The 14,441-nt window shown below is 42.0% G+C and overlaps 2 protein-coding genes across 4 annotated transcripts; one reads left to right on the top strand and one right to left on the bottom strand.

The window, feature by feature from the left end:
* Positions 1-4,599: 4,599 nt before the first annotated feature.
* LOC148908859 (uncharacterized) lies at positions 4,600-9,779 on the top strand. The gene is made up of 9 exons (XM_089035061.1): positions 4,600-4,854; positions 4,961-5,958; positions 6,203-6,298; positions 6,393-6,531; positions 6,997-7,090; positions 7,398-7,563; positions 8,053-8,197; positions 8,651-8,902; positions 9,062-9,779. The coding sequence occupies exons 2-9, from the start codon at positions 5,096-5,098 to the stop codon at positions 9,539-9,541; spliced, it is 2,235 nt and encodes a 744-aa protein (XP_088891187.1). The 5' UTR covers positions 4,600-4,854; positions 4,961-5,095; the 3' UTR covers positions 9,542-9,779.
* Positions 7,559-12,519, bottom strand: LOC148908858 (uncharacterized). Of its 3 annotated transcripts, none has more exons than XR_016120697.1 (3): positions 9,026-9,156; positions 8,035-8,190; positions 7,559-7,969 (listed from the first exon to the last, which is right to left on the bottom strand). XR_016120697.1 is itself a non-coding variant. In XM_089035063.1 (3 exons), exons 1-2 carry the CDS (start codon positions 10,952-10,954, stop codon positions 10,199-10,201), a joined length of 570 nt encoding a protein of 189 aa, XP_088891189.1. In that variant the 5' UTR covers positions 10,955-12,519; the 3' UTR covers positions 7,559-7,969; position 10,198. The 3 variants fall into 3 exon arrangements, 2 of the variants coding, with proteins under 2 accessions (XP_088891189.1, XP_088891188.1); XM_089035063.1 differs by lacking the exons at positions 8,035-8,190; positions 9,026-9,156 and adding exons at positions 10,198-10,648; positions 10,835-12,519; XM_089035062.1 differs by lacking the exons at positions 7,559-7,969; positions 9,026-9,156 and adding exons at positions 10,198-10,648; positions 10,835-12,519 and having other exon boundaries at positions 8,052-8,190.
* Positions 12,520-14,441: the final 1,922 nt, after the last annotated feature.

Below are 14,441 nucleotides of genomic sequence, written 5' to 3'. Positions count from 1 at the left end.
GCGGGGACGGAGTTTATGGGCGTGGTTACCAAGACCCTGAAAGACCACGACACTAAGATTAGAAGAGCTAAAGCAGAGTACCACAGGGGTCAAAGCATTGTCGAAAGATTCAATAAGACCCTGGCCGAGCGTCTCTTTGGGTACCAGTATTGGAAAGAGCTGGAAGATCCCTCCAAACGCAACAGGGAATGGACTCAGAGGCTCCCCCAGGTCGTCGCAGCTTCGAACAACGAGGCGGCCAGGGCTACGGGAATGAAACCCAGGGATGCCATAAAAAAGAAACACGTGGAACACAAGTCCTTCATCAGAAGTTCGAGGGCGGTCTTTCCCCAGGAAAAAAGATTAGGCGATGTCACGGTTCGATATCTCTATGAGTCGGGTGAATTAGAAGGAGGATCCAAAAGAGCTACGGATCCTAATTGGTCTTTGGAAACTTATCAGATCCGAAGTGCGATAGCTAAGAAGGGCCAGCCCATCTTGTATTATCTTCATGATGGTCCCACGCGTGGGTTCGTCAAAGAAGAACTGCTTATCGTGTGATGTCCGAATGCTATCGTATGCACTCCGTCATCACACATCCATCGCTTACCGTCAAATGCAGACAGTGACACCTTCTCCTGCGTGACGTTATGTATCTGATGACCATAGCTGCGCAGGCTGTTCATCTTATGCCGCTGTTCCTTGCGTGTTCGTAATACGTTGAGGTAGGACTCGTGCGTAATGTCCTTCTTAACCACATACTTTTTTACGCCTTTAGCTTTCTTTTCTACGCCGTCTAACTTTAGCACGCTGTACATCTTTGGTTTCAGACCCACGTATTCCACGATGGGTTTTCCTAACATTTCGTCTTTCATCTTCCCAATTACCTTCTTATTCTTCGCAGAGTAAAGGAAGTGCTCCTTCGGGTAACCGCTGGTGTCGTACTCGTCTATGTCGGGGAGGCAGTCTTTGTAAACGTCTTCCGTTTGCACTTCTAGAATTAGGGAGTCGGTGTCTGTGTACAGGAGGCGACAGCGGTCTCCGTACTTTGGCTTAAGCTTATCGTAGTAGAACTCGTACATAAGCAGCTTCGATAGATCCAGCACCGTAAAGCCTGTGTAAACGGGCTTGTTTAGTAAGAGGTTTGCCTTTTTCATGTGAATCACGTAGAAGTTCAGCATTTCTACGTATCTAACGAAGCCTGGCTGTGACACGTATGCTTCTGCTTCCTCTTTGGTGCTGACTATTTTTACGCTTACGCGCTTGCGGATGTTCTCCATTGTCTTTCCGAACACGCTGTTGTTCATCAGTTTGAAGAGATTTTTCTCGAAGTCATTTTTCGCTGCGGTACGCTTTTGCGTGTTAAAGTCAATGTAGGGACGCATCCAGGGTTCCTGCGTGAATTTTAGGACTCTGTGGATCTTCTCTACGCGCATTCCGTGTCGCACGTAGAACTGCAGGTTGCGGTAATGTACCACATACTTCTTCTTATCCATCAGGTTCATAGTTAGTTTCCTGTACGGTTTGTAACCAGGGCACATTTGCTTTTGCAGCGGACTTAGCTGCTTAAATGGTATCTCTATCGCTTCTGGTGCTAAGGGGAACTCATTGTGTTCGTCGTGCAGGCGCTCTGGGTACTCCAGATCCACTTCTAAGACGTAACCCTTGTCTTCCTCCTTTCCTACCTGCATGTAGAAGTCTATCGGCTTCACTGGATCCCATTCGAAGTCTCTCACAGGTAGGTACTGTGACATTGCCCAACCATAAAGGTTATTCGCATCCAGGTAGTAAATGTATGTGGTTGGTTTCTCTGGGTCGTGCTCTACTAAGGGGTTGTTTGCGCGGGCGTAACGTCGGCTGGGTCCGCATACGCCGCCACGAATACCGTCTTCCATAAACCGATACATGTCGTACTCCGTTAGGAGATCCAACTGCGCATTTGTCTTCTTTAACAAAGCACTCCAGCTGAGCCCAGGAGCCGTGTAGAAATTAGCGGGATCCAATCCGTAATATTCCATAGCCATCTTTCTGAAGCTTTGGAAAACATCTGCGAGCAGCACTACGTCAGACCTTAGGTAGATGTCGTGGTAGTCACCCATGTTCTCACAGGAGTACTTTTCCCACACGTCTAACGCATGCTGGTACTCCTCATCCTTTATACCAGACTCGTTTAGGGTGCTGTAGAAGCGATCTTTGGGTGGTAGGGGTTCTTTGAATCGATCCCAGGAGTCCATGTATTCGTATGGGTAGACTCCTTTCCTTTCCGCGCCGTATTGACTGGAAATGGGAAAGTTGGTGTTATACTTTACGAGGTTTGCTAAGGAGTCCGCCATAAACTGCTGCGAATCTAAGAACTTTAGCTTACCCACAGTTACGGACATGTAGCGCTCTTTGTTGTTGGGTATGCATTTGACGTCGGAGCCGTCTGTTCCTTGTAGTAGCAAATGGGAGTCGTAACCGCGGAGGTTGTGAAAGAACACCGGAATCTCCATGTCTGGATTTACTTTGAAGTTTATATTGCATTTCCAATGAGCCGCTCCTCTGTATTTACCCGTGATGTGGCAGTGATCCCTAACCTTATCCACATAGAAATCCTCAACAAATGCTTTGTGGCAGTGAATGCAGTGCGTGGAGGGCTTTCCCGGCTTCTCACCTTTCTTAGCATACTTCCCGCATTTAAAATGAGCTTCTCCTAGATACTTTCCATCTTCATCCCACGCTTTCTTGGCTCGTCTTCCAAACTGAAGAAGCGTATGTTGACAAATGTGGCATTTTTTTGCCTTGTTAAAAGCCTCCTGGTTCTCTTTGGTAAATTCCATCTTCTTTGGACGTCTTAATTGTTCTCTAATCTCCCCCTCCTCTTCTCGCAATGCTTCTAGAAACTCATTAGCTGCGTTCTTACCTCGGTAAATCACAGGAGGGTTTGCTTTACCGTCTGATCTGACTACTATGTAACCAAAGGAGCAGATCTCGTGTAATCCTACCTTATTCGTGGCACCACGTTTCTGCTCTTCCTTAGTTATCAACGCTTCGAAGTCTGCATATATCACGTAAGGCACTTGCATCTGCTTTTGATGGTCTGCGTATGAAAGCTCTTTGTTGGTGGGCATCTGGATCCGTTGCGCCACTTCTTCGACTCCGCGGCAGATCTCATCGTGTTTCTTTAGGGCATTTAAGGATGTAAATGACAGCAAGCAGCAGTCACAGAAGTACTTTTTGCCTTTGTGCTTAGTATGTCTGTAGAATAGTCTGCTAATGTGTTTAACCCATGAGTAGTGTCCGCCGTGGTAGAATAAATGTACGCGCTCTCCTTTACTTTTTGACAGAACTAACGGTACTATCGTCTGCTCTCTGACTCCGTAAACGTTAATTGCTAAATCGTTTATTTCCTCAAATATGGGGATGTCTATCAACTGCATGGGAAATTCCACACCATCCCACTCTAAATCATCTGTGGGATACTTACTTGTCCTACAGGGATCCTTCTCTGCTGGATACAGTGCAGACCTGATTGCCCACATAAAGCATCGATTGTCTTCATTCTTCACGTTTACAATAGCCTTCTTCCTTTCTACCCACGTTGGTAGCGGTACGTAACTCCCCCCTCGTATGGGTACGTACCTGGCTATACTTATCTCTATTCCTTCAACCTCCTCTACTGTCCAACCCGATCCTTCTTTCGTGTAGTTAGACAGCGACTCCATTATTGCTTCTAAGGCTTCACTGAGTGACCTATCCAGATTCGTGGATTCTAATATCACTAACGACTTTGATCGCAACATTGCTGTCGTCATTACCTCGTCTTTTGACAAACTTACTTCTACCATTATGCTCGCTTTCAGGGCTCCTAATTCTTCTATACCTTTTCGGAGAGTCCTTTTAACCTTCCTTTCTGACTGACGCCAAAACTGTCTAACGTCAATCTCACCGTTACCGGGTATTGACACCGTGCTGAAGTTGCTTTGGGATTCCATCTATATAATAGGAAATATTTTATACCTAATACCAAGCACTTTTTAGGTCGTCGTAGTCGTACTCACAGTCCTGACAATGCCAAAACAATTTAACCTTAGTCTCAAACTTCTTACCACATCCACAATCATAACTGCTCATACACTTCGTCTTCATTTTCAAATGCTTTTTCAAATCCGCTTCTTTCTTAAAAGTTCTCTTACATTCTTCGCACTCCATATATAGACTAACATATTTGCGCTGTTGCCCTCAACCACACTTGGAGTGGGGGTCGTCCGTAGGTGGATTTTTGACACGGGTCTTGCCCGTGTTGAGATTGCGCTGGAACCCCCATTCCCTATACTACTTTGGAAACTCGGGATCCAAAAGCGAGCCATCACGAGTCTTTGAAACCTCGTACGTCTTCTAATTTTCTTTCCAGCGCCAAATTTTAGTCATAACCCTTCTCTCACATCCCTATAGAACCGAGAAAGTCGCATTAGAGATTAGTCTTCGCGTCTTTAAGCCATGAAATTTGCCTGTATTCACATACTACCTCGCTTGTTCTGACCCGTACTGGGAGCTCACTGTACACCAGTTCAACGGATTTCCTTCGGCAACCGACCCGAGGTCACGCCGGGAGTCTTCGTATCATATTCGCCGAACTTCGACGTCATGCCTCGGCAAACGTATTGTCATAGAGTAACCAATCACAAGAAGACGCAGGGAAGACCCGCTTGCTTGTTGTTTTCCGATCGAACTGTTTTACGATCTCTACTACTTTTTATAGCTAGCTAGAATAATACAAGAATACAATCCATAAAAAATTAAAGGAATTATGAATGAATCAATACTGAAAGACCAGGATGGATCTCAGGTGAGGTCAAAATGCGGATTTGGATATAGTCTTTCTTCGAAATTATGGTGAGTGTTTTTAACGGTCGACCGTTGTACTAATTTTTAAATTGAGAAATCAATCTGAATTGCTATTGTACGTAGTAACACTTTTAAAATCATCGCTTTCTTTTAGCATATTCAAAAACTATGAATACAAAGAAGACGAGTTTACGTCAATTGACGACATAGTGAAAATAATGGAAATGGAGAAGGAAAATTTAACCCTAAACACATCGCGTCGAAGTATTGGACGGATCGTTATCGAGCTATGGGGAAACTTGGCGTGAAGCAATCAACGAAGGGAAAGAGAGGTGAGCGTCGAATCAAAGGGTATGTGAATTTATCGACGAGGAAATTCCCCAAGGATTACGAACTTCACTTGGACCCTAAATGGCAAAAGCTTTGCGGCGACGGAAATTCGTTTACCCTCATACGGAACGAACCTTGGTTCTTGAATGGTATGCGATGTTGTACCGAGATTGCAGTTACATCCCAAGAAAATAGTCACAGGTTGGACATAACGAGCCAAGGGTTTAGACTTCCCCATTCTACGCTGAACATAGCAAAGCAGCTCAATGGTCTAACACTACCAGCACAATTACACCTTATGACTAGTTTTCTTGACAGTTGTAGTATTTGTAGTGGATTTCCTGCAGGAATTGTACATCCAGGCCCCCATAATGTTACAAGAGAGAAATTTCATAAAGAGGACCCATCAAGAGTCGAGAGATTAGTTTTTTCCAAAAACTGTCAAGTCATAGCTCCTGAGGGTCAATGTTGTGCAGCTTGTTCATCAGCCAAGACCAATGAAAGAAGCAAGGAATCTAGAAAACGAAAAAGTGATGGTGAAATCCACATATTCCATAACGAGCGCTATTTTTCTGAAGATGACTGGAAAAAGAAATCAGAGATAATTAACAAGAAGCTAAAGGCAAGCAAAACCAGAGAAGCTCGGCTGGCAGAAAAATTTCAAGACCAACTGATTGACCTGGAATCGGATGACCACAATGATCTGGCATGGATTATGGATAATGAGAATAACAATATACCTGAAGACATGAAGACTCTATGGCATCAACAGATCGAGATAACACAAACTGCATCAAAAAATGGATATCGATGGCATCCAAAGTAAGTATTAATAAATTTAATACATCTCCAAAAAGTTGACCAAATCTGTAAATCATGGTTTTCAATCCCATCCTCATTTATGAACTTTGTTTCATTTGTGGAATATTTCCAGTGTAAGAAACCCTTTTCCCAGTCCCAAAATAGGCAAACCTCATCTCTTATCTACCCCATCAAGACAGTTTTTATTAAAATGATTTGCATACCATTGCGAAAAATATTTCCATTATTATGTTTTAACCTACAGGATCATCAAACTTTGTTTGGAATTATACTGTAAAAATCCCCATGTACTTGAGCCTCTGCGCAATGTTATGCACTTACCTAGTAACAGGTCAATAAGGTAAGCTTTCAGAAAAATACAGCCAGTTGATATCCATTGACAAGAAACCAAACAAAAAACACAAAGTTAATATATGCCTATCTATTACTGGAAGGTACTACAAGAACAAGTGTGAGCAGCAGTCTGGCTGGAACAAAAACATAGTGGAGTGGTGTTTAAAGGATGCTAGAGAAAGAAACCTGAGGGAATGTGATTACTGGGGTGGATTTGTCATAGATGAAATGAAGATAGAGGTAATGATCATATTATTATAAAATCTGATCAATTTATTGTCATCATTCAAATGTTATGCATAATATAGTAATCCATAACTGACAACTGACAGCTGTGGTCTACTTAAATATATAATTTGTTCAAGACAGAACAATATTGATTGACAACTATACATATCATAAAGTGAAGTAACTTAACCCATGAAATAAAAAAAAAGCTTATTATACATGTAGGCCTAATAGTGCAAACTTACACACACCAATGAACAATTAAGTTATGCTAGGATTATAATGTGTATTTAATCTATATATCATGCATTTAAGGGTTTGAGTGCATTCATTCTATGAAATTCAACTAGAAATATTATTAAATTTTTAACATATTATGCATTGTCAAACAAAATATCTACAATGCCTTTTATTTAATATATCACGAAAAGATATACATTATGTAAATTCAATCATGAACATATTGTTTTCTCTAAGGAAAACTTGGAAATGGTTATCAAAAATGACAAGCATAGACTGGTTGGATTTGTTGACTTGGGAAACTTGCACGACGACATGCAAAGGCTATGCGGTAAGAATTAAACTGCAAAAAATGGTATCATTATATATAGCCTTATTATCATAGTTCATTATATCCATGCACATGTCAGGATTTTTTAATCATTATATTTTGTTAACCCCCTCACCAAACAACATTATTCCTCAAACAGAAATATTAGAAATGTGTACTATGAAAATTTCTGAATAATGCATCGACCTGACTCCTTGAATATTATACTTTCAGCACCTAGTGTTACTGTTGTGATAATTAACATCATTATTTACAGCAGCGAAGTTTACATACAAAGACTTAATCCTCTTATTTCACTTTCTGCTAGGAAAGACAGAGACATCCCTTGCCTCTCATGTGCTCCAATTTGTGTTTCTGAGTGACAACGGGTTTCGATTTCCTATTGCACAATTTCCTAGTCATGATTGCACTCCAAGTGATCTATTTGCAATCTTTTGGGAAGGAGTTGGAATGATGAAGGAGGCAGGATTTGTGTAAGTGAAAAATCATGCATCGATTGTAAGTGTTCATACTTTGGATTTCAGGGATTTTATTAATGCTGTTTCCCCTAAGCCTGCATCTTGTACTGTCTTATAATCACTTAACGTATGGATCCTGGGGTTACTGGTGTGGGGATGCAATTAAAAAACCCCAAGTAAATATATATTCATATTTTTTTTTAAATATCCTTAAAATTATCATATAACTGCAACAATAACTACTATATGTGAGACTATATAAATAGCCCAAAGTGCTATTTGGACTACTTACAAGGCTAATTTTGAAGTACCATGCGCTCTCTGTAAAACTAGCAAAAGCACCATAATATCAGATACAATTTTGTCTAAACTTAATAAGACTTGAAGGCAGCAGATACATAGGCTCTTGAGTACAAGCATCCTGTGAAAGAAAACAAAGATATTACTAAAATTTCATATACAATTACATTAAAGTATAAAATTTACCTTTTTCCTTTGGAATAGAATATACTGGTGCATACTAGATGGGGCTGATGTAAACAGACGGTTCATACAGATGCACTTCCCCAACTATGACCCGTTAGCAAAACAGTTCGTGGCAAGTAATATGCACACTGGTGGACCAATGGTATTTATAATGGACTGTAAGGTAATGACACATTTTTTCCTTAGATTTGCTAATACAAGATATATATCTAGCTTTAGTACAAATCCAATAACCAGCTGAGTCATGAACTATACACAGCTAAGCATAGTATGCCTACATGCAGCCAGCCCTCTTGTAATAATATTACCCCAGAAAAGTACCCCAGAAAAGATAATTGTGTTATATCTTTACTGGTATAATACACATAATGGCTCACTGTGTGCTGGCATGGAAATCTCGACCACCTGTCACTTGTATACTTGTATATTCCAATTAGTTACATGGCATGGCATAAAGGCACATGTGTATAGCTATAGCTAAACACATGTTAAGCCATACAAATGTGCCTATACGCATGTCCTATATTTGAATTATTATAAATGTATACCCAACAATCTTCAATATATATGATATAACTAATACCAGTATATAACTAATGCTGTACTTTTTTTAAAGCACAACATAAAAAAGATTCGCAATAATTTGCAGAAGAGCAATATTGAGGAAAAGCCAAGATGCCTAACTGTTGGAGGGAAAAAGATTCTTTGGGCACAGTTAGCTAGTGCATACAATTTTGACCAGGTTTCTACTTCCCTCCACATTCACGAGAGGCTTACAGAGCATCATTTCAACCTGGATGCAGCATCAAAGATGCGAAATCACCTTGCAGAAGAAGTTATGAATAAGTCAATGCTTTATCTAATGCAGGTAATAGCTGGATACTGTAATTAATTTAACCAGATCAAGTTACAGCTAATAATACACTGAACTTTAAAAATAAATAAAACAGAATTATGGACTGGTCATAAGTTATTTTCGTGAGATCTTTACCTATTAGTTTAATTATTTTGGTTCTCCATTTTTCAGGCACATAAAAGGTTCTTGGACGATACAGGGAAAGACGGCTCTTCTATCGACGAGACAATTAAGTTACTTAGCCATACCAGTGAATTGATTGATTTTTTTTGCACTAGCAAACAAGCCCTCCACTCTATGTACGACAGCAGGATCAGAAAGTTGGATTCCTTTCTTTCTTATTTCTTGAGATGGAGAGCCGAAAGCAAAAACCAACCCAAGAATTTCATTTCGTCAAAGCTGTGGTTCGACTTGCAGAGCATGGTACATGGTTTCAAATCCATCGTTAAGATTAAGCTCACGAGATTTCCTGAGTCTGCAATCAAACCCTGGATTATAAATCAAGACGTAGTGGAAAATCATTTTTGCCAGGTCAGGGCTTGTAATGGGCAAAACAACAACCCAACCTATCGTTTACAAGAGTCGACCCAGAATTCCATTCGTCTTGGTCAAAATACGATAAGTCGCAAATCGAATGCAGGGTTACGTTGAGTCAGGGCTGGCCCCCGGGGTGGGGGGGGGAGGGTACTCCCCATATGGAATATATGGGGATGGTCCGCTGAACAGTGTATGGTTTTTCGAGCTTCTTGTCATGCAGGGTATGCAATTTCACTCAAGTTCCAACTTCTTCCTGAATTTCCTGTCATATTCAGGGATTCACAAATTTGAGGGTTTTTTTTGTCATAAACAGGGTACCCCTTTCAGAATCCCAGCAGAACACCCCTACTCAAATCCTGGCAGAGTACCCCCCCCCCCCCCCCCCCCACGGCAGCTAGACAGAAAAACGCTACTTTCCCGCTACTTTCACTATTGTTTTATTTAATTGAGTTTATCAAATGGAGCTGATCCTCGCAGTATATGAAGCAACTTCTGCAGCTGAAAATTGAAATACTCAGAAAAAATTCGGGATTTGAACATGTGCCCTGGCGAGTCATGTACCATGCTCTCTAAGCATCGAGCTACCAAGTCTTATAGAGTGCACGCACTAAAACCGTGAACATTAAATAGTACTAATTAGTACTATTTCATACAGAATCCTTTGTTTTCTATTGTTTAATTATCACTATTTAGTGATAGTAGTAATAGATCTTGTGCTGGCCTGACTTAAATTTTCAATAAAAGAAGCAATTACAATGTATTAATCATACCTTAATCATTGCGGAGGATCGTTGGGAACGGGATTTTCCTTCCATCATTGTCGCTGCGTGAATTTATGGTATGTATTGCAGATATCAATTCTGCAACCATGAGAGATTTTTTGTGGTTGACCTTTACATGTTCTGCTCCATAAGCGCGGCAAAGCTTAAGTAGCTGCGCCTTCACGTACACTCGGGTCAAACCTTCTTTCCCAAACTTTGCCACGAACGAGGACAAGTTGTTGTGACTGTCGATCTTACCAGCGCTTCCATCACTAAGGATTTGGGCAAAAGGGGGGTGCTGTTTCTTCTGATCCGCAACCACAGTTCTTTGCAGAATTCGTTTACGGTGCTCACACGACTTCTTGATGCGGTAACTTCTTCTAAAGTCTCTGAGAAATTGGCATGCACCCATTCTCATATACCGCGTAATGATGCTGGTGTATATTTCCTGCGTTAATGCCTGAATATAATCATGAATAAAAGAGAAAAATCAATGTATGGGTAGGTTATGAGGTTAGATAAGTACTAAGTACTGCAAATAAAATAAGGTGGCTTTTTGTAATTCACATCTCTTGAAATTTCCGTCTGATATTTCTTTGCGTCCTTGGTTTAAGTTGCTCTTTTGATCATATAATTCGTAACCTACCTTTTCTTTTTCTGCAATACCCAGAAATATTTCTCTCCACCTTGACTCAATCTCCAGATCATTTTCGATAGCTAGAATTGCGGTGTCAATAAAACCTTCTTTATCCGCGTCTCGCTGCATTCTTGAGATGTAGTAGTATAGGGGATGGGGGTTCCAGCGCAACGACCACCGGAGGATTACCCGCCTAAAGTACCCCCCTCGATTCGTACCGCGATTACCCGCATCCCGCGTCTATGTAAAATATGTTAGTCTATATATGGAGTGCGAAGATTGTAAGAGAACTTTTAAGAAAGAAGTGGACTTGAAGAAGCATTTAAAGATGAAGACGAAATGTATGAGCAGCTATGATTGTGGATGTGGTAAGAAGTTTGAGACTAAGGTTAAATTGTTTTGGCATTGTCAGGATTGTGAGTATGACTACGACGATCTGAAAAGGGTCTGGAATTAGGTATAAGATATCTCCTATTATATAGATGGAATCCCAAAGCAATTTCGAAACGGTGTCAATACCCGGTAACGGTGAGATTGATGTTAGACAGTTTTGGCGCCAGTCAGAAAGGAAGGTCAAGAGAACGCTTCGAAAAGGCATAGAAGAATTAGGAGCCCTGAAAGCGAGTATAATGGTAGAAGTAAGTTTGTCGAGAGATGAGGCAACGACGACAGCAATGCTGCGATCAAAGTCGTTAGTGATATTAGAGTCCACGAATCTGGATAAGTCACTCAGCGAAGCCTTAGAAGCAATAATGGAGTCGCTGTCTAACTACACGAAAGAAGGATCAGGTTGGACAGTGGAGGAGGTAGAAGGTATGGAGGTTAGCATGGCAAGGTACGTGCCAATACGAGGAGGAAGTTACGTGCCCCTGCCGGTGTGGGTAGAAAGGAAAAAAGCCATAGTCAACGTAAAAAATGACGACAACCGCTGCTTTATGTGGGCGATACGATCCGCGCTGTATCCAGTAGATAAGGATCCCTGTAGGACAAGTAAGTATCCCACAGACGATTTAGAGTGGGATGGTGTGGAATTTCCCATGCAGTTGATAGACATCCCCATATTTGAGGAAATAAACGATTTAGCAATTAACGTTTACGGAGTCAGAGACCAAACGATAGTACCACTAGTGTTGTCAAAGAGTAAAGGAGAACGAATACACCTTTTCTACCACGGCGGACATTATTCGTGGGTTAAACATATTAGCAGACTATTTTACAGACACACCAAACACAAAGGTAAGAAATACTTCTGCGATTGCTGCTTATTATCCTTTACCAGCGTTAAAGCTCTAAAGGATCACGACGAAATATGTCGCGGAGTCGAAGAAGTGGCGCAACGGATCCAGATGCCCACAGATAAGAACCTATCCTACTCAGACCATCAAAAGCAGATGCAGGTGCCTTACGTGATATATGCAGACTTTGAAGCGTTGATAACTAAGGAAGAGCAGAAAAGTGGTGCCACGAATAAGGTGGGATTACACGAGATCTGCTCCTTTGGTTACATAGTAGTCAGATCAGACGGTAAGGCCGACCCTCCTGTAATTTACCGAGGTAAGAACGCAGCTAATGAGTTTCTAGAAGCATTGCGAGAAGAGGAGGAAGAGATAAGAGAACAATTAAGACACCCAAAGAAGATGGTATTTACCAAAGAGAATCAGGAGGCTTTTACCAAGGCAAAGAAATGCCACATTTGCCAACATACGCTTCTCCAGTTTGGAAGACGAGCCAAGAAAGCGTGGGACGAAGATGGAAAGTATTTAGGAGAAGCTCATTTTAAATGCGGGAAGTATGCTAAGAAGGGTGAGAAGCCGGGAAAGCCCTCCACGCATTGCATTCACTGCCACAAAGCATTTGTTGAGGATTTCTATGTGGATAAGGTTAGAGATCACTGCCACATCACGGGTAAATACAGAGGTGCGGCTCATTGGAAATGCAACATAAACTTCAAAGTAGATCCAGAAATGGAAATACCCGTATTCTTTCACAATTTAAGGGGTTACGACAGTCACTTACTCTTACAAGGAACGGACGGCTCCGAAGTAAAGTGCATACCCAACAACAAAGAAAGGTACATGTCCGTAACCGTAGGCAAGCTGAAGTTCTTAGACTCGCAGCAGTTCATGGCGGACTCCTTAGCAAACTTGGTTAAATACAACACGGAGTTCCCCATTTCCAGTCAATACGGCGCGGAAAGGAAAGGAGTCTACCCATACGAATACATGGACTCCTGGGAGCGATTCGAAGAGCCCCTACCACCCAAAGAGAGATTCTACAGCACCCTAAACGAGTCTGGTATAAAGGACGAGGAGTACCAGCATGCGTTAGATGTGTGGGAAAAGTACTCCTGTGAGAATATGGGAGAATACCACGACATCTACCTACGTTCAGACGTAGTGCTGCTCGCGGATGTTTTCCAAAGCTTTCGAAAGATGGCAATGGAATACTACGGGTTGGATCCAGCGAACTTCTACACGGCTCCTGGGCTTAGTTGGAGTGCGCTTCTAAAGAAGACAAACGCGCAACTGGATTTCCTAACGGAATACGACATGTACCGCTTTATGGAAGACGGTATCCGCGGCGGTGTTTGCGGGCCCAGCAGACGATACGCCCGCGCAAACAATCCCACGGTGGAGTACGACCCGGAGAAGCCAACCACATACATCTTCTACTTAGACGCAAACAACCTCTACGGTTGGGCAATGTCACAGTACTTACCTGTACGCGACTTCGAATGGGACAACATAAAGCCCATAGAGTTTTACCTAAACGTAGGTAAAGAAGACGACAAAGGTTACGTGCTGGATGTGGACCTGGAATACCCAGAGCACTTGCACGACGCGCACAATGAGTTCCCATTAGCACCAGAAGCAATAGAAATACCATTTAAGCAGCTGAGTCCGCTGCAGAGGGAAATGTGCCCTGGCTACAAACCCTACAGGAAGCTAACGATGAACCTGATGGACAAGCGAAAGTACGTGGTGCATTACCGCAACCTGCAGTTCTATGTGCGCCACGGCTTACGCGTGAAGAAGATCCATCGCGTTTTGAAGTTCACGCAGGAACCATGGATGCGCTCCTACATTGACTTTAACACACAAAAGCGCACGCAGGCAAAGAATGACTTCGAAAAGAACCTGTTTAAACTAATGAACAATAGCGTATTTGGTAAGACAATGGAGAACATCCGCAAGCGCGTAAGCATAAAGATAGCCAGCACCAGAGAGGAAGCAGAAGCATACGTATCACAGCCTGGATTCGTTAGATACGTAGAAATGTTAAACTTCTACGTGATTCACATGAAGAAAGCGAATCTATTCCTGAATAAACCCGTATACACGGGGTTTGCAGTGTTAGACCTATCAAAGCTGCTCATGTATGAGTTTTACTACGACAAGCTAAAACCGAAATACGGTGATAAGTGCCGCCTCTTATACACCGACACCGATTCCTTGATACTAGAGGTGCAGACGGAAGACATTTACGAAGACTGTGTTCCCGACATCGATGAATACGACACCAGCGATTACCCACGCGACCACTTTCTTTACTCCCCTAAAAACAAGAAAGTAATCGGGAAAATGAAGGATGAGATGAAAGGAAAACCCATCGTGGA

This window comes from Actinia tenebrosa, unplaced genomic scaffold (genome assembly GCF_029948245.1).
Source record: "Actinia tenebrosa isolate PJP-AT-01 unplaced genomic scaffold, QUT_ActTen_1.0 PGA_scaffold3__52_contigs__length_22856419, whole genome shotgun sequence".
Classification (NCBI taxonomy): domain Eukaryota; kingdom Metazoa; phylum Cnidaria; class Anthozoa; order Actiniaria; family Actiniidae; genus Actinia; species Actinia tenebrosa.
This window is presented reverse-complemented; position numbering and strand designations above follow the sequence as displayed.

Bases quoted from the DNA above. Each gene is read 5' to 3' on its own strand.
- LOC148908859 (XM_089035061.1), top strand. From the start codon at position 5,096: ATGGGGAAACTTGGCGTGAAGCAATCAACGAAGGGAAAGAGAGGTGAG. The intron at 5,959-6,202 runs GTAAGTATTAAT...TTTAACCTACAG, and splicing joins GGATATCGATGGCATCCAAA to GATCATCAAACTTTGTTTGG. The intron at 8,903-9,061 runs GTAATAGCTGGA...TCCATTTTTCAG, and splicing joins CAATGCTTTATCTAATGCAG to GCACATAAAAGGTTCTTGGA.
- LOC148908858 (XM_089035063.1), bottom strand. From the start codon at position 10,954: ATGCAGCGAGACGCGGATAAAGAAGGTTTTATTGACACCGCAATTCTA. The intron at 10,649-10,834 runs GTAGGTTACGAA...GATTATATTCAG, and splicing joins GTATTGCAGAAAAAGAAAAG to GCATTAACGCAGGAAATATA.